Source organism: Astyanax mexicanus, chromosome 19 (assembly GCF_023375975.1).
Source record: "Astyanax mexicanus isolate ESR-SI-001 chromosome 19, AstMex3_surface, whole genome shotgun sequence".
Classification (NCBI taxonomy): Eukaryota; Metazoa; Chordata; class Actinopteri; order Characiformes; family Acestrorhamphidae; genus Astyanax; species Astyanax mexicanus.
In genome coordinates, this window is record NC_064426.1 from 10,840,290 (window position 1) to 10,859,417 (window position 19,128).

General features: G+C 38.1%; 1 protein-coding gene across 1 annotated transcript in view; it reads right to left on the reverse strand.

Annotated features, from left to right (window-relative positions):
• The window catches only part of dnaaf5 (dynein axonemal assembly factor 5), a 65,718-nt gene that overhangs the window by 44,742 nt on the left and 1,848 nt on the right, over window positions 1–19,128 (reverse strand). The window contains exons 2-6 of the mRNA XM_022666225.2: window positions 18,221–18,405; window positions 16,914–17,038; window positions 15,890–16,008; window positions 7,109–7,341; window positions 3,224–3,448 (exon numbers count right to left, since the gene is read on the reverse strand). Of these exons, the coding sequence (XP_022521946.1) occupies window positions 3,224–3,448; window positions 7,109–7,341; window positions 15,890–16,008; window positions 16,914–17,038; window positions 18,221–18,405 (887 nt within the window). The remainder of the gene's footprint in view (window positions 1–3,223; window positions 3,449–7,108; window positions 7,342–15,889; window positions 16,009–16,913; window positions 17,039–18,220; window positions 18,406–19,128) is intronic.

The following is a 19,128-nucleotide window of genomic DNA, read 5'->3' on the forward strand; positions in this document are numbered from 1 at the left end:
GGTCTTTCTGTTCACAGTATCCATCAGCAAGTCCCATCTACTGCTGTGGAAATGCATGAGTGAAAAGCACAGGACACAGAGAGGAGGGGGAGAGGAGGGGGGTCTGGGAGGACTGGAGTGAACCTACTGGGCGGTCTGGCAGGTGGGGTCAGCCGGGGTCGGGGCAGATACACAGTGGTCAGGGTGAAATTAGCGACTTTTATTATTGCAGACCCGCAGAGGAAATTCCTGCCCGGCCCGCTGGGGGTTCACGGGTGCAGGGGAAAAACAGGCCCTGCGGCGACAGCGCGGCTATTCCTGCATCAAAGTGGACTGAATATGATCCAAAAGCAGAGGGCAGGGGTGATGAGAGAGAGAGTAGAAGACAGAGAGAGAATAAAACCACATTTTTCTATTAACTCGCAAAAACTCAAGGCCTCTCGACTACCCCCCACTGATCATGATGGACTACAGCTGGTAGCTCCATGATCATCTTTGGGATATTTCTGAACTGCAGATTACGGGACCATCAGTTTAAAATTATCTGGAGGTGTGGCCACTTCTGCCAAGACCTGGAAAAGACCCAAAACTAAGGGGAGGTTAGTTAGGAGGATCAGGGACAACCCAGGGAGTTCACAATCAAGTTAAGTTGTTAAATTTTACATCACCAAGGATTGAGAGTCTTCAGCCCTAGAAAAATAAAAAGCCTCTGATGGACACTGGCACATTTAAGCTGGACTTCGTTTTGCATATGAAACACATGAACTAAAAAAAGGAAAGTTTAAATGAAAGTTTAAGGGTCAGAGTGGGCAAATAAACTGAATTATATTTCAACTGCAAGAACACTGTTGCAACTGTTAAGCATGCTGGTGGTAGTATTAGTCTCTGGGGCTGTTTTGTTCCAGTGGGACTGCTACATAGCACAAATCAGAAATAACAGATCACAAATCTCACGGATAAGAATAATTAAAAAAAAAAAATCTTGTTTTCTTTATACAAAAACATGAGGAATCTACAGGGGTTGGACAATAAAACTGAAACACCTGTCGTTTTAGTGTGGGAGGTTTCTTGGCTAAATTGGAGCAGCCTGGTGGCCAATCTTCATTAATTGCACATTATTGCACCAGTAAGAGCAGAGTGTGAAGGTTCAAGTAGCAGGGTAAGAGCACAGTTTTATTCAAAATATGAGAAAATGAACAAAATATTATGAGTGACATACTCAAAAGAGGGCAAATTGTTGGTGCACGTCTTGCTGGCGCATCTGTGACCAAGACAGCAAGTCTTTGTGATGCATCAAGAGCCACAGTATCCAGGCTAATGTCAGCATACCACCAAAAAGGACCAACCACATCCAACAGGATTAACTGTGGATGCTGTAAGAGGAAGCTGTCTGAAAGGGATGTTCGGGTGCTGACACAGATTGTATCCAAAAAACATAAAACCACGGCTGATCAAGTCACGGCAGAATTCAATGTGCACTTCAACTCTCCTGTTTCCACCAGAACTGTCCGTCACCACAATAAATCATTGTGCTCTAAAACCAGGTGTTTCAGTTTTATTGTCCAACCCGTATATAGGTAGTATGAAATATTGTATTGGGTTTTCCAGCTTTCACTGGGTATAAAAGTGCCTAAATGGCTATATAATGATTATATCCTCTACTTTCTAATAAACTCATTATACACTCATGCTGTAGTTTGAGAGTCGATAAATGCACATGCTGTCATTACTGCAACAGCTTTTATTTTTTTTGCACACTTATGCTTCCTGTCATGTTTCATATATTTTCTCAATGATGATCTTGTCCTGTGTGTGTGTCCAGTGTGTGGGGAGGGGTTCAGTAGCTACAGAAACTTTAGCTCGGCTATTTTCTGCAGAAAAGTACTGCCAATAAACTAAAATCCTCCAGAGAGAATGAAGCCCTGCAGAATGAGCTGTGATATCAGAGAATGCATTTGATTCTGATGTCAGGTAAATTAGAAATAGTCGTTTTTATGTCTGGAAAATAATTTACAAATGAAACAACTTCCAGCATGTCAGGTCAGGCTGTTCCAGCAAGTTCAGCCTGAGAGCAGACCGCAGAATGCATAAAGAGGTCTCCAACAATCTTAAAATGTCATTACTGTGCCAAACACACCTGTGCACAAACACACGCTCTAAATCTGAATCTGCCGCAGTGGTGTGTGTGTTGTCCATGTGGAGAGAAGAGTAAATGTTTTTGGAGTGCGAGTGCGAGAGGAGCACGCTCTCCGGGTCACATATGAAAACAAGCTCACTCAGCAAATAAGCTTTGAAATGCAGAAGCAGGAAAACATCATAAAAATCATACTAAATTTTAGACAGCTTCTGGAAGCTTGGTGTTTTTGGGAAGCAGACTCAAAACCCAAAACCCAGGAGACATCAACACCCCTCAACCAGCAAAAATATACTGGCTGAGGAAGAACAGCTCACAGTTCATCAACAGAGCTGGAGTCAGCTGCAGTCCAGGTGACCCTCTGCACTTCAGGTCAGTGTTTTCTGCTCTGCAACAGACCTGTTGATGAGCTGATGAGTTTATTCAGGTGCTTCAGAGCAGGGACAAACCCTACAGCAGCAAAGTGAGGTAGTAAGCTAAGCTGATGAGATGTGTGTGATTTACCAAATACAGGTGCAGTGAAGCTGGTCAGCACAATCAAACCAAATAAATAAAGTGTTTGCTTAAATAAAATGAGTTAACACTTTTTTCCACTTTAAGCTGTTATAAACCTCACCTCTTCTTATTTTATTTTAAAATAGGAAAACCTATTGGTTGTGCGAGCAAACAACCAACACCAATTTCATTGTCAACTAATTGTTAATTTGTAACAGCACCACATTACACAATGTGCTGGGAAAAACATCATACCTTAAATGGTAAACCATCAGTTTTGCTGCGAATCAGGAGAGAGAAGCTGATTAGCATTAGCTCATTCAATATAATAACATTTTGTTCACCATAGAACCAGCTCAAGTCTGATTGAAATCCCACTTAAAAATGTTTAAAAGAAGAATGACCGAGTTTGAATAACTGCTGATGGATGGCCAAAAAGCTAAAATAAAATATTTTTTTGGTAGGACTGATCCCAATCCAACTGTGAGGTCATGGTGCTTTTTGATACGCCAAACAGCAGCATTACACAGACCTACAGCAGTCAGGACTGGTCAGTGAGGTCAGAAAAGGTCAGAAAGTTTCAGTAAGGTCAGGAAGCTACACTCTGCTCCTCACCTGCTGGGAATCCTGGCAGACGTCAGGTTGAGCGAGTGTGTTTCCGAGCTGCAGCAGGTGCGGCCGGAGAGCTTCCCTGGAGCTGCCCTTCAGTACGGCTGTCAGGACCATGAGCGGAGCCCACAGACAGGAAGAGAAGGAAGAGCTGCTCACTTCAGCCAGCAGGAGACTGAGATAAACCTCTGGATTCACAAACACACCAAGCAGCTCCGCCGACTCCAAACACTGCAGAGAAAAACAGAGACAGAGCATAAAGAACATCAGCCTTTTCTCAACAAAGTATTTTTTTCAAACCATAATGGAATCATTTCCTATTAAATTTATATTTTTTTTCATATTGGGTGAAATGGATTGGGATCTGCAAAAGTTCAGTACAATAAAAATTATACGGGCACTGAAGATTTTGGGGAAAATTAAAGGATTTAAAGTGCACTTTACAGTGTGAAAATACAGTACTAAAGTAGATGATAACCCAATTATTTCCTTGTTGTATTTTCAAAAATCTGCATTGTTCTCACTGGTAACACTTCAGAAGCGGAAGTTTGGATCAGGCTGAGAGAAAACATCCACAAAGCCTGCCTAGTCCTGAAGTACAAGTATCTGAGGAGATAAAACCAAGGTTAGCTTGATATTGGAGATCAAATTCATACTACAGCTGGACATATGTGGCCTTTAACTGAACTGGGTCACTGGGGATCTATTTACTGGGGATCTTCTGCTGATGGAAGTAGCAGGATGAATAGCTCTAAAGTATATAAAGCTAGATTTTTATAGCTACTGCTCTTTTTTATATTCAAATGCTGTTTTACTCTTTACTTTTCTTTATTTTGGTAACTCTATTCCCACCGTGTGTTTATGTACAGTCATTTTAAAAACATACTACACTGTGTGTGATTCCAAACAGCTTCTTAATGCAAAAAAAAATTAAAATAAATAATAATAATAATAATAATAATAATACTATATATATATATATGGATGTTCTGAAATGGCTAAAGACAACACTGTAGGTAGAGCTGAACAATATATTGTGAAAAATATTACTTATATATATAACTTATAATAAGTTATAAAATATAACTTATTGTATCAACAATGCGCACATCGGGGAAATCATCAGTATTTAAATAACACTGACCCAACTGTACAATTCATTATAAAATTATGTTTACTTGTATGATGTGCAGTAAAAATGAATTAGGAATAACTGTTCCATGAATGAAGACATTTCCATGCCATACTATATGTCTGTCTTTGTTAAAGAGCACAATACAAAGTTACCAATTTCAGCATAAAGCATGTAATTGTAATGTGTGACAGCGTCCTGAATCATTAATACATCTCTGCTGTTTGTAACAAACCAAACTGTGTTAAAATTAGGCCAAAATTGATAGAGTTGTGATTATTATAGGTATTAAACACCTTCCTCAGTGTAAATTAATGCACTGGGCGCCGGCTGCTACAGTAGAAAGGTAGGCTAGGCTGTGTCTATGTATATATGTCTATGTCATTATCAGTACAGTGATTGTGGCGCCCAGAGCAAAAGCTAGCATTATGGGATGTAAACAGTGGTTTTTCATAAAATTGTTGTGCAGTTTTAAAGTTATTAATGCCTAGATTTGAATGTCAGAGCTCTCCGGATTCTACCAAGGTGTGGAGCTATTTTGAGCCTGAATAACAGCGTAAAAAGTTAGTTCTTTTTTATCATTTTTACTACATCAAAATCACAAAGTCATTTCACACCAGAATTCTCTATTAAGTACTGTAGTGAAGTAGTTCTTTGTTACCACACATTTCTGGTGACATCCCAATTGTCAGGGATCACATGAAAGCTGAAATCAGCTCATGGCTATGTATGAGTTTTAGCTGTAATAGCAGGCATGTGGTGCTGCTTAGCAAACAATAAACATTGTGTCATCATCTTTTGCGCGATGCATGTGAAAGAATTTAGCGTAATTGAACATTGTTTATCCAAGTCATTCTCAAACTGTCCGGTCGGAGTTCTTCCGCAATCAGGACAACAGGTTTTCTACAAAACAAATTGTAACGTAATTGATGTAAATGATAAGATAATGTCTGGTAAACGGAAGATTATGACATGTGGCACTTTGCTTGATAACACTTGATGAATCCAGGCATTGCATTCTACAATAAATTACGGCTTACATCACTGTCAACACAGATTCATTGCACTGTGTATTTATTTGTGATTTCCTCTTTGTTTACTCAAGAATGACCTCATGTAAGGCTTTATAATGCCATGATGAATTAAACTGGGTGTGTTAAAGCATGAAATCCAACAAAACAAAACATTTAATGTGAAGAGTGAGAAAGAGGATGGACTGAATAAGAATTGAACAGCTAAAGAACAACATATCATATCATAAAGCAGTTTACTAAATAAGTAGATACAGGAAACATTTAAAATCAAAATGCTTTTATTTTAAACATGAAATTTGAATCTAAAATTTTATGTGGTATTTTGAATAATCTACTAATTATTGAAAAATCAGATTATAAAATTGCTCAATTACCGAATAACTCTACACTAAGGTACTATACTGATACTGCACTGAACACTTTGTGTACATGACATGATGCTAAAACAAATAGTCAGTGCGCCTTAAAATCAGGTGCACCATATGTATGACTTATGTTTTACCAGTGAGATGTTAGGAGCAGCAAAGCCACTCGCTGAAGTGCAGTTCTTCAGCAGTATTAGCATTAGCTGCTAACTGTGCTAAGCGCTAGCTCTTTTGCTGTTTAGAGGCGAGTATTATCAGAGTGCAGCCTGCTGCTAACTTCAGCTAACAGCACTGCTGGAGCAGAATCAGCATTAGCCACTAACGGCATTAAACGTTAGCTCTTTAGCCGTTCAGAGGTGAATAGATCAGATTCTATTTCATACATAAGGCGCACTGGATTATAAGGCGCATTATGAGACACTGGTAAGAAACAGGGGTGTCGCCATGTTTCCCTTCTAATTTAGTAGATCTCGGTGCTGGGTGACGAGACCTGTAAAGCTAAGTAAACAAAACTGTAATTCTTAAAATGAACAAACACTTTTTTTAAAGTCAAACGAGTGCTGGATATACACAGTTTATTTGGGTGAGTAAAGCACTTTCGTTTATTTACAGTAAACTTATATTTCTAGATTTCCATTAAGGCTGGGTGCAGCAGCTAACTGCTAGTGCTAGTCATGGGTAACAGGTAATGCCGCCTGACAGCGCTACACTGAGGAACCCTAAGTTTTCCGGTTAGCCAGGGCAATATCAGCTAGCGGTTTGTCCATTGTAGCTTTTTTTAACACAGTAAACACGCAGACTACAGGCCGATACACTTATCACTGAATGGCGAAAGAGCTAGTGCTTAGCGCAGTTAGTGAGTAATGCTAATGCTGCTCCAGCAGTGCTGGCCGGGGTTAGCAACAGGCTTCATGCCGATGAAACTCAACTCTGACTGGCGAAAGAGATAGCGCTTAGAGCGGTTAGCGACTAATGCTAATAGTGCTGGAGAACTAAACTGAAACTCCTGTATAACGCTGTACTTCAGCAGAGTGGCTTTACTGCTCCTTACAACCGGACTAGTAAAATTCACACAAAAGATGCACCGGATTATAAGGTGCACTGACTATTTGTGCGAAAATTAAAAGATTTTAAGTACGTATTATAGTGTGAAAAATATGGCACCCTAATTTTAAGAACTAAAAACTTACAACTAAATGTATTAGATATTGTTTGCTTATTTCTGTTTAAGTAACACTTTAATATACAAACATTTGTTTGGGTGGGAGTTAAACCATGGGATGTTAAAACCAGTACTGACAGCAGACACAGTCAATTATACTGTAATTATATCTGCTTTGTGAGAGTGCTGCAGTCTTACATGTGTTCTGGCGGCTGGTTCAGGATCAGCACAGGCACGGTATAAGGTTGTAAGAAGAGGCTGCAGGTGTTGTGTGCAGTGGTCTTCAGCATGCAACAGAAGAACCCTCAAAAGCTGCAGTGCTTTCACACGTGTCTGCACCAGCCAGTCACCTGCATCACGACCCAGAGCAGGCATCAGCTTCGACAGGTTCCTTACCACCAGCTCCCTGCAGCCCAGCGGCGGACGCTCCACTGAGAGAGAGAGAGACAGAGAGGGAGTCAGTCATCAGGGACCTATCATCCACACTTCATACACTCCATGTGCAGAAAGTAGCTTACAAATGATCCTGTTGAGCCCATATTTACCTATTAAGCCAACCACAAATTAGCCCCACCCTTTCACACTAAAGTTAGCATTTCAACATGAATTATCATCATCAGGAATGTGCCTAAAATAATTGATATTTCAGAATATTTTTGCAATAACATTATTCTTTGTGAAATGCAAAACACTGAAAAATATTAGATTAATTTTAAGAATATATTAGGCAATAAAATCAATTTTAAATGTTTAACAGATTAAACGGTACCACTTTAAAATAAGACTACCTTTATAAAGGGTTTATAAATGGTTTACAATTCGTTTATTAATGGTTACTAATTAGGTTGTAAACACTTTAAAAATCATTAATAATCAGTTATAGCACATACATAGAAAGTGCAACAATATAGATGGCTGTGGGTTCACTATTTGGCAAACAACAGGTCATTGTTGCCCTTTCTATGTATGTGTTATAACTGATTATTAATGCATTTTAAAGGCATTTACAACCTAATTAGTAACCATTAATAAACTCATTGTAAACCATTTATAAACCCTAGTAGTCTTATTTTAAAGTGGTACCAATTAAACATTCAGCAGAAACAAACAAAATAAAAACTGTATACATTTACTGAATATGTAATGCATGTTCAAAAACTGCACAAATTTATACCAATGTTATACAAATTATCTTGAAATATTAGATTATTTTTTAAATCATGATATTATTGTCACCATATATTGTATATAAGATATGGAACACCACTAGCCTCTATAATGTTTGGGACATCATGTAACTGCTGATTGCAGTAGCACTTTTATCAGCTTAATTACCAGGACATCCCTTTTAACGTACAGGTGCTTTATCCTATAGCAAGACAATGATTACAAATACGAGTCTTAGTTAGTACTTTTTGTCATTGTTGGCGAACAGCTCAATTTTTGTATCATCAGACAATTAAACTTTGTTTCAGAAGACTTGTTCTTTGAAAGTGATTATTTGCATTAACAAGACTTTACACAGACCCTATATACTTAATGGAAACATACCTTTTCTTTAAGCTGTATAGTGTGTTATAAATATCAAACGTGTCATGTCATGAGCCGGTTAAACAGTCCCTTAACATCACAATATGCTCCTACTACAATAAAACTGTGGGATACTATGACGAAACAAAGCACAAATACACAAACTAACTTCTGCACAATGTTACAGCATATGAGAGACAGTGAAAGAGAATGAAAGAGGATCAAAGGTTGGAGAGACAGAAAGAGATACTGAGGGAGGAGTGCTATAAATCATACAGAAACACACAGAGCACACAGCAGAACACAGCAAGCCGGCACAGGGCAGGATAAAACAGGATCCTTCAGCTTATTCTGTACGTCTGACAGTGACCTCTTCATACAGAGAGCAAGATTTAAAGCACTTGCTGTGTGTGTGTGTGTGTGTGTGTGTGTGTGTGTGTGTGTGTGTGTGTGTGTGTGTGTGTGTGTGTGTGTGTGTGTGTGTGTGTGTGTGTGTGTGTGTGTGAGTGTGAGTGTGTGTGTTTTACTACACTTTCAGCACCAACTTTTCCAGCCTCATAAAACCAGAGAATATCAAGGCAAACATAAACAACTAACAAAACATCTCCCAATCTTTTCTTCTGTACATGACTTCTGACATGACTTGTTGTAAAATGGAGAATGCAGAGAATTACAATTAAACACTGAACATAAAATACAAAAACACCCAGTGAAGGAAAAGCTCCATCAGAGCTGGAGGAGGAAGAAACCTTGGAAATAAACAAGACTCTCATTTATCTTGTGTTATCATATGTATTATCAAGGGAAGACCCATCCTCCTCTAATCACACAACTTTAATTAATATGTTAGTCATTATACATCCACATAGATGTATTATTTAGGTGAATATTTACACCAGCAGTAGAAGCAGAAAATTTATAAATAAAGTTCATACAAACTTTGATATAATCAGTAGTGGAGAATAATGAACTAGGCTTGAATTTTGCCCTACGCACTGAAACAGTTTAATGATATGCACTGTAGCAGCAGAAATATGCAAATCCAATCTAATGACCAATTCTCAAGGCAGTAATTCTATTGGCAGCATTTTTTATACATTTGATTCATTTTATTAAACTTTTGTTGACAAAAGACACAAATTCCCTCAGGATTTTCTGGTAAAAAGCAGAAATTATGGAACCATCATTTACGCATAAGTAAAATAGAACCAGGTTGTTTTTTTTCAATGTCCAGATTCTAAAGCAGGCCATGCTTTCAGTATGATGTTCTTTTTCTGAAATTATGTGTTTTGCATTGAAACAACATAGCATATTATAATATATATTATTATTATTATAATGCATATAATTATATTATATTATATTATATATAATATAATATAATATATGTAATATGTTGCAGATCGAAATTATAGTTATAGCAAGTGATTTTACAACCTTTGCATGAGACTGCATGTATAGAACATACAGGACATATTGTATATATGCCTATATATGTATATATGTATATATGCATGTCCTGATACAGAATAAAAACAAGTGTGTGCATGTGTTTCCACCCCTTCATTAGTGTCTAACCCCAGTATGAGGACCACGCTGACTCTGACAGGCTGAGCGTGTGTTTCCTGCAGGGCCTGCACTATTATCACCGTAACTCCTACTGTCAGCCTTCTGCTGTAATTACCTAAACCTGTCTAGACCAGCAGCACCTTACCACATTACTGCACCTATACAATTTATCATTAGTGATATGGACTATATAGCTTTATGTCCATTAACGCTATTGCTTTCAACTAAATATTGCTTTGTGTCTATTACAAGCCCACTGAAGGAGTTTTCCCTAATCTGGAAACCCAATCCACCAACTTTCGATGTCCCAAAAAATATTAATAATAATAATAAATAAATAAGAAATGCATTGAAACTCGGTCAAAACAGTCATACAGGAGAGAGGAACCCCTCCAGATCAGCCCAGAAGCTGATCACATTCTTCTGAGCTGCAGTATAAGTGGTAGCTGTCATGGAGCATAAGGGAAAGCTGTGTTTACCCCGGAACCGAATCAGTCAAGAGGTCCTCTATTTCACTGATAAACATTAGCAACAAGTGCTAACAAGTGGTTGGTGTTCAGCTACTCACAGGTTCCTCTCTGCTGCAGCATTCGCACACAAACAGGGAGGAAAGCATCGAAGCTCTAGCTCTCTAACTCACTCGCTATCCGGCCAATCAGTGCCTCAGGCTCTGGAGTTCAAAGGCAAGAAGCTTAACGTTCCTGACCCATCAATCTTCCTGCTTTAAGAGGAGTCAGGGTTGCTATGGGGCAAAGTGTTAGACACAGATAAATGCAAGTGTATTCCTATCTCACCTTAGAACAGCAACTAAGTGCCACAGGAAAAATAATAATATGCACTTTAGACATTTGTAAGGTACTTAGATTTTTTAGATTAACAAACACATTTTAGTTTCAGACAAAGGTGACCTGAGTACATACAGAAATCATTTTAAATTATATGATAAATGATAAATTAAGGGAACAAATCTACTCAAACTAGCCTGGCCCTATGTGAAAAAAGTGTTTGTCCCCTAAATCTAATAACTTGGTTTTGCTGCAACCCCAATCAAGCTTTACTAATAGCTGGCAATGAGCCTTCTGTGCAGAAGTTTTAATCCAGCCACATTGGAAGGTTTTCAAGATTGAAGAGCCTTTTTAAGGTCATGTCCCAGCATCTCAATCAGACTTTGACCCGGCCACTCTAAAACCTTCAATATTTTTTTTAGCACACTTGCTGGTGTGCTTCAGATCATTGTCCTGCCGCAGAACCCAAGTACACCTGAGCTCAAAAGCCACAAACTGATAGACAGATATTCTCCTTCAGGATCTTGTGGTAAAGAGAAGAATTTATGGCTCTATCAATTATGTTTAACTAAAATAGAACCTGGACAAAGTCTAGGTTTTAAAGCAGACCATACTTTCAGAAAAAAAAAATCTAAAATAATGTTTTAGATTTACACCAGATGTAATAGGACAAACTAGGGGTGAGTGATATGGCTCTAAAATGATATCACGATATTTCATGCTATTTTCACCATAACGATTCTTTCTTATGGCACACTCCTAACTGAGATATAAAAAAATCATAACAAGTCATTGGTCCAGAATGTCATGATAATAATAACAAACTCCAAATATCTCCACATATCCAGGGTTAAAGTACAATAAATGATACTGAACTATGTCTAGTAGACATATAATGGGAATCAAGAACAGTGTGATTTTTTTTGTTAAAAACAGCAAAAAAAAAAAAAAAAAAAAGTAGTACCATGATGTGATAATTAGGGGTGGGTGATTTCACGATATGTCAGGGTATAATATATCGTTTCCAATATTACAAATCTTTAAAAATGTTGGCGATATTATTGCAGATGATATGATATGGCACACCCCTAGGACACACACCTTACAAAAAGTTCCACGAAACAAAACTAAACAAAAAAAAAGACATTTAAATGCAGAAAATACTGCAATGCACTACATGCATACCATCAATCTATTTCACTGCTCAAATCAGATCTCAATGAAACCTGCCTCCTTGTAACTGTAAAGTAATCATGTGTAAGTGAATATGTTAAATAACATGCTCAGAAAGCTGAAACCTCTACACAGTGATCTATACTCTGTATATGTAAATTACTAATGCAGTGTTCCTCAGCCCTGACCTTGCTGAGTATATTTTAGTGGTTTTCCTGCTTTAACAACTCCTGATGCTCTAGCTGGGCTTGTTAATGAAATGATTGGTTGAATTATGTGTGTTGGGAGAAAGGAAAGCAATAAAAGTACAGGGTAGAGGGATACCATGACTAGGGCTGACTAATACCTCATTACCACCATACTGCTGTTATATAACGCCTACTGCAGTGTGAAGTGCATTACCCTCATCACTGCAGTTATTATTTATTTAGAAAATGGACAGTTCTGGCTCCAACATCTGATGCACTGAGGGCTTTTTACACAGGAAAGTCCGGACCAGAGTCCCCAACAAGATTCATGTCTGTGTTATTATACAATATATTTTTTGCATTTGATTTAGTTAGTGTTGGTTTTAAACTTTAGATTAGTGAGCAGAATAAAGAACTTTACTACATCCTGTCATCATTAGCTATGTGGGCAGAGTCTCTCTATACTTTATATTAATTGGTTATTTTTAGTTATGAGTTCAGTGAGTTGCTTTGTCAGGTGTTGTGATGAATTTTAGCTCTACCAGAATCCAACTTTACTTCACCTACACCCCCACCCCCACTCCAAGCAGAATGAGTGTAAAAAAATTGTGTATATTCCGTTTAATTCTGTTTAAAAATAAGGAGTTAATGTACTGTTACAGTAAATTAATGCATTCACAGTCTAAGCATGTGTCCCTACTGCTGTGTGACGTGACTGCAAGCCAAGCAGAGTCGCATTTCAGATTTCCTGTAATTTTTCGGAAAGTCTGAATTATCTAGAAAAGAGTCGGATCCATTTTAACTAACACGTTAGAATCTAGCATCCTTTGACAGCAGCATACCTGGTTGAGAACTTGCTATTTGGTTTAAAACAAAAGAGTTAAAACAGAGGAAACAGAGGAAAGAGTGGTGGTTAAAAAAACATACAAATCACAGACTTATTCAGAACTAGGATTAAGAAACCCTAAACCCAATAGGGTCAAGATTCCCTGCCACTTCCCTTGGGCTCAAGATCATGGTCTGTGACATAAGCCTACGTTTTTTTAAAGCTATTTTTTAATTTATATAAATCTATGGCGTGATAATCACAAAGTTACAGCAAAGTAACAAAATCACATTGTGATCATAAAAAAAGTTGTGAATATGTAGTGCACACACATCAGCTCCTCTACTCGTGCCTCTAAAATGTAAAGCGCCGCACGTTGGTTAATCTGAGCTGCACACCCAAGAATATCTTTACTGTGTGGATACAGCTGCCAGTCAAGACAATGGAAACTTTTGGGGCAGAAATCAGGAAGTACAGGCTCTTACAACTCAATCGTACTTAAAAAACTTAGATTACCTCTTTACTTACTAAATGAACTAAATTAAATCAAATGAATGAGTTAAATCAGGCTCAGGCTCATACTGAGAGTTTTTGGGGTGGGCTGTGTCATGCTATGACACAATGTGCATGGGCCCTTTTATTGTATGCCAAATGCAAACTCCCTCGAGAGCACCCCCTCACTTTTGTACCCAACTTGGACGCACCCGGCATGTACACTAGTGTGGAGTTGACAGCAGCTTGTGTGTTTACAAGCAGTGAGTGCAGCACATACTGTGTATTTGTGCTGTGTGTTAAACAACACGTACAATTATTATTGAAAAAAAACTTTCCCTCAATAGAAATGTAAGACACAGTTGTTAAAACTTTGATACAAGTTGTTGCGAGATGTTTCTGACAGGCAACAGAAACAGCCAATGAGAATAGGAATAGCGCCACGCTGAACCAATCATGTGGCTGGAATAGAGTTATGTCGGGCTAGGGTGTGTGTCGAGCAGCTCATGTGCTAATGTTTGGGCTGGACAATCGAGCGGTGTGTGTGTGTGTGTGTGTGTGAGAGAGAGAAAGAGAAGTGGAGAGAAAGGGAGGCTCACTGTGTGAATGTGAGTGTGTTCAGCCAGAGTGCTAGTTTTAGCGAGCTAGTTAGCTCACTAGCCCGTTGTTATTTTGGAGTGGTTGCCGCTGACTATTCCAGCAATAAAGCCACAACTGTAAACGTCTTTCTTATCCATCCTATCCACTAGCCCAGCTGGAAGCTACAATATGATGCCAATAAGAGCAGTAAATAACAGATTTAAGTGGCTAGTAAAGTACTTACCAATTCCCTGGCTGAGAGGGTCTTTAGCACAGGTGGTAACATTGTGACCTGCCACAAGACAGCTTTAAACCACAGACTCGTCTTTTTGAAGTAGGGTATGTCTGGTGAGACAGTATTGCACTAATTTGAATTTAATGTGCCTTATTTTGTTTGGGGAAACTGACCTAATGTTTTTCTTTTAAAAAGAATTGACTGTTTTGTATGAGAGATTTTATTGATTTGGAACTGACCAAAGACTTCAGTTCTCTGTTCTACTTTGTTATTCTGTAACATTCGATCTTTGAATATACAGGATTTAAGAGTTTCATTTTAATTTATACAGTTATATATAATATTTTAATGTTAATTTCTTAACTTCTGACTAAATAAAATTTTAATAACATTTTTTGATAACTTCTTTATTTTTTCCCTTATTAGTAAAAAAAACCTCGAAGTGTGACAGATGTGATTTGCTTTATATTGTTATACATGTTGATATTGACTGATATGAAAACTATATTATGATAAGATTTTTTTTTCCCCAATATCGCCCAGCTCTACTGTGTATAGTCTGAAAAGAGCTTTAGGTGCCTGTGGTTCTGACTTCACTGTAAATCCTTTAAAAAGTGGACATCAGTTTCAGATAATTTCATAATTTGTGACCTGCATAGAAAAACCCTCTTCCCTCAACTTTCATCAGAAGTCTCATCAGAAGACTCACATTTCTGAGCTCATCTGAACTAAACTTGCACCTCACCTGCCCTAAGAAAGATCAGCTGCTGCCATTTACTTAATTATTACCCACACAACTAGGTTATGACTTCACAATAACGTTGGTGCAAGCAGAACCACAGACAACCTGTCCAAAAGAACTGTAAGCATCTTCAAGGTCACACGTAGCTGATAGAGGAGAATGGGAAAGTCAATAGGCTCTGCTGCTGAAGGTTACTGGGCAGCACAGTGGTCAGCAGATATCCAGCCTGGACAGAAGAACGCAAAGGTTCACTGTGTCTTTTCATCCCAAATCTTTCAACCCAGTGGTACCAGTGTGCTCGATCGTGCGTCCGTCATTAATAAGTCATATTGCAGCTGCTCATGATAGTTATTAATAAAAAGGGGGAAGGTCTGCCAGACTGGCAAACTCCAACTGACCCAGTTTAACTTAAGGGGGGAAAAAAAAACACAGTTCTGACTGATTAAACTCAAATCTGGGGCACAGAAAACAAAAAACTCTGTGGAGGTAAAACCATCCAACCCAGTAAACTGACCTCTGTTCTAAATCTCTATTAAAAAGAACCTGAAAGAAAACCTCAGTTATAACCTCTCAAACCAGATCACAATCCGGTTAACTGAACTGCAGGTGCATACCAGGTGGGAGTAAAGGTATTCTGGGTGTCAAAAGTATTGACATTCATTACTTAGGAAGAAGTATAGATACTAGGGTTTAAAATATTTCTGTAGAAGTTGAAGTATCAACTCAAACTTTTTAATCAAGTAAAAGAGTAAAAGTTCTGGTTTCAAAACTACTTAAAATATAAAAGTAAAAGTAATGTAAGGAACAAATGCCATTAAGGACAAAAGCTACAGGGCACTAGAAGGGGTTTGCAAACTCACCCCCAGGTGGATATCGAGAAGGTGCAGACAGCAGAAAATCCATTTTGTCCTTCAGATCGTCTTCATTTTCTTTCTCCCACTGAGCGCCAATCTGTCCCCAAAGCTCCACAGCCAAGTTCCTGAGGTAAAAGATTAAGATACACTTACAAAAACACAGTATCTTTGAGAGTTACAAATTTGAATTTTATTTCAAATTACACCTTTGGAGGTTTTTAGAGAAGAATTCCTGCCTCCTTCAAAAATCAAAGTAGGCAATTTTATGGAGTACAAATCCCTTCCACTCAATGCCCACACATCCACCTCTCCACCTTTAAGATGATAGTGATAATAAACAATATTTGCCTTATTTAAAATTTATATTTACTCAATATATTAATGGAAACTATATATTTACATATTATTTTTTAACCAAACAAAAACATTCAAATCGCCAGGTCAATATTAACTGTGCATTTATATGACCCAATATATTTATATTATATTTACATTAGTGGTGTTTAACAGAGTAAATAAATAGTAGTGTAGCTGCATATTGGCTACTTTGGAAAGGGGAAACATCATCAGCTGTGTGTAGAGAGAGAGAGACAGAGAGAGAGACTCACAGAGCAAGAGAGAGAAAGAGAGTGAAAGAGAGAGAGAAAAAAAGAGAGAGAGAGAGAAAGAGAGAGAGAGAGAGAGAGAGAGAGAGAGAGAGAGAGAAAGAGAGAGAGAGAGAGAGAGAGAGAGAGAGAGAGAGAGAGAGTGCTCAGCACATCTGATCTGGGGCTCTACTGTCAAACCCATACTTTGCTATTAGTTAATGAGCTGCTTAATGCTCTGTTAATGGGGAAGTGAATCATGTGATACACAGAAAGTGATTCATCAATTATTTCTATTTTAATGAGGAATCAAACAGGTACCATGAAATAGGTACAAAGACGTTGGTGCATCTTTCACAGTGCTCTAAACTGCATTAATTTTTACACAGTTTTGATGAATAGGAGCTTTTGTAAAGACTGTGGTAATGAAGTGTGTAGGTGGTTACCTTATCTCAGGGATGTCGTCGCTGAGGCTGCTGAGCAGCAGTGGGATGAGCTTGTGGAAGTAGGAGTATCTGTCCTGCAGATGAAGAAGCCAGTCACCAACTACTGCAGTCACAGCTTTCCTCACCTGGACAGACATAAATACATTAATTACCCTTTAGTCTCTGTACTTCTTGATAAATTCTAGTTCATCTTCTGCTGAAACTTCTGTATTTTTGTTAGTCTGTGAACAGTAGGTTGTGATACCTTCACTCCTGTCCTCTGGAGATTGTTGCTAAAGTCACTAACAGTTAATATAGGGTTTTTCTTTAAAGTACTCATAATAATGTGTCTATTATAAATTTCTGTGTTTTTCCTTGGTCTACCTGTTAATCACCTGTTATTTAGTACACCAGTGATGACTTTCTTCTTCAGGACATTCCAAAGAGTTGTTCTGGTTATGGACAATATTTGTGGAATGGTTCTGATTGCTTTTCCATCTTCTCTCAGCTTCACTGTTACTTGTTTTTCACCCAGAGACAGCTCTATGATTTTCATGTTGGTTACTTCTCTAAAGAAATGCACAGTCGGCACGGACAAAACCCAAATCCAAAACTGAGCATAGAGATTTTGCGCCATTTATTGTTTGAATAACTGTATCACGACACACCTGTGCAACAAAACAAACCTGTACTTTTGCTCAGAAGAAAAATGGGTGGGTTTAGAACTGTGCATGAGATCGAAATGTAAATATATGGAAATAAATACTGAAATGTTGAGCTTTTGTCTCATATTACCTTTTTTTTTGCACTATAAGTCGCACTATCAATAAACATCAATTTTCTGGTCTAATTTCATACATAAGGCGCACTGGATTATAAGGTGCATTTTAAGAGATAGTATAAGGAACTTCAAATTTAGCAGGTCTGGCAGCTGCGTGGATGGTGGTGGGGGGGTAGACTAAACAAAACTGTAATTAAAAAAAGACTTTCTTTTAAAATCAAACAAGCGCTGGAGGATAATCTAAACAGATTTCTCTACTGAAAACAGTTTATTTGGGTAAGTAAAGCACTTTCGTATGGTGAAAGAGCTAGTGTGGTTACCGGCTAATGCTAATGCTGCTCCAGCAGTGCTAGACAAGTTTAGAATCAGGCTACAGGCCGATAATACTCACCTCTGAATGGGAAAAGAGCTAGCACGGTTAGCGGTAAATGCTAATGCTGCTCCAGCAGAAATAAAGAGATTGACCTCACTGTTCCAATACATTTAAAGGGGACTGTATGTTTTTCCTGGTTGCAGAAAAACAACAGTGACTGCCCTGCTGTATTACCTGTGGGGAGTCATCAAACAGTCTCTGTGCCAGGTGAGACAGCACATCATCCACGTTCTTCCCTGTGCCGTACTGGATAACAGCACCTGTTGCTTCTGTAGCTGCGACTCTCACACGAGAGTGCTGGTGAGAGAGCGTCTGCATCAGAGGCTTCACCAGACTCTCTGCCTGCATGTGGAAGTGATCTAAAACCAAACACAAACACAGCTTTTACACCACAGCAGAGTGAGTAATCAGCTGCCATTGGAGGAAAAAAGAACACCAAAAGAAATGCTCCATATACCACAGCAACCACTACTGGTGGGCGATATGGGAAAAATCATATATCACGATATGGAATTTTTTATATCACGATAACGATATAGATTATGATATACCACATTTAAGTATGTTTTCAGTTATTCTTCGAAAAATATGACAAAATATTATCATTGCTTACTTTTTCCATCTTTATTTTAAAAGTGACATTAAACCAAACTTTCACAAATGAGAATTACTACCTTTAAGTGCAGCAATATATATACAGTATGTATCAAATGAAAACAGATGAGGTAGATGCAGTAGCTAATTTTTTTAAAAAGAACAATGCGTATCCGTCAAATAACGTAAGGCAGAGTCATGTCACAAAACCACATTATGAAGCTTTTTTTGCGAAGACTACTTTATTATCATTTACATAAACCGAGTTCATGCAAAGTGACCACGCCAATACATTTCATCGTAGCCTACTTTATATATTTGCATTAATGATGAAATTACTGTAGAAAGGATAGGGATGATAGAAGGTAAGTAGCACAATAGACACTTTTCTATTGTCCCCACGATGTTTATCGTCATATCGCACAGCACTAGCAACCACATAGCAACCACCCAGGAAATGGTAGCTTTGCAACCATTTTGCATTTCCT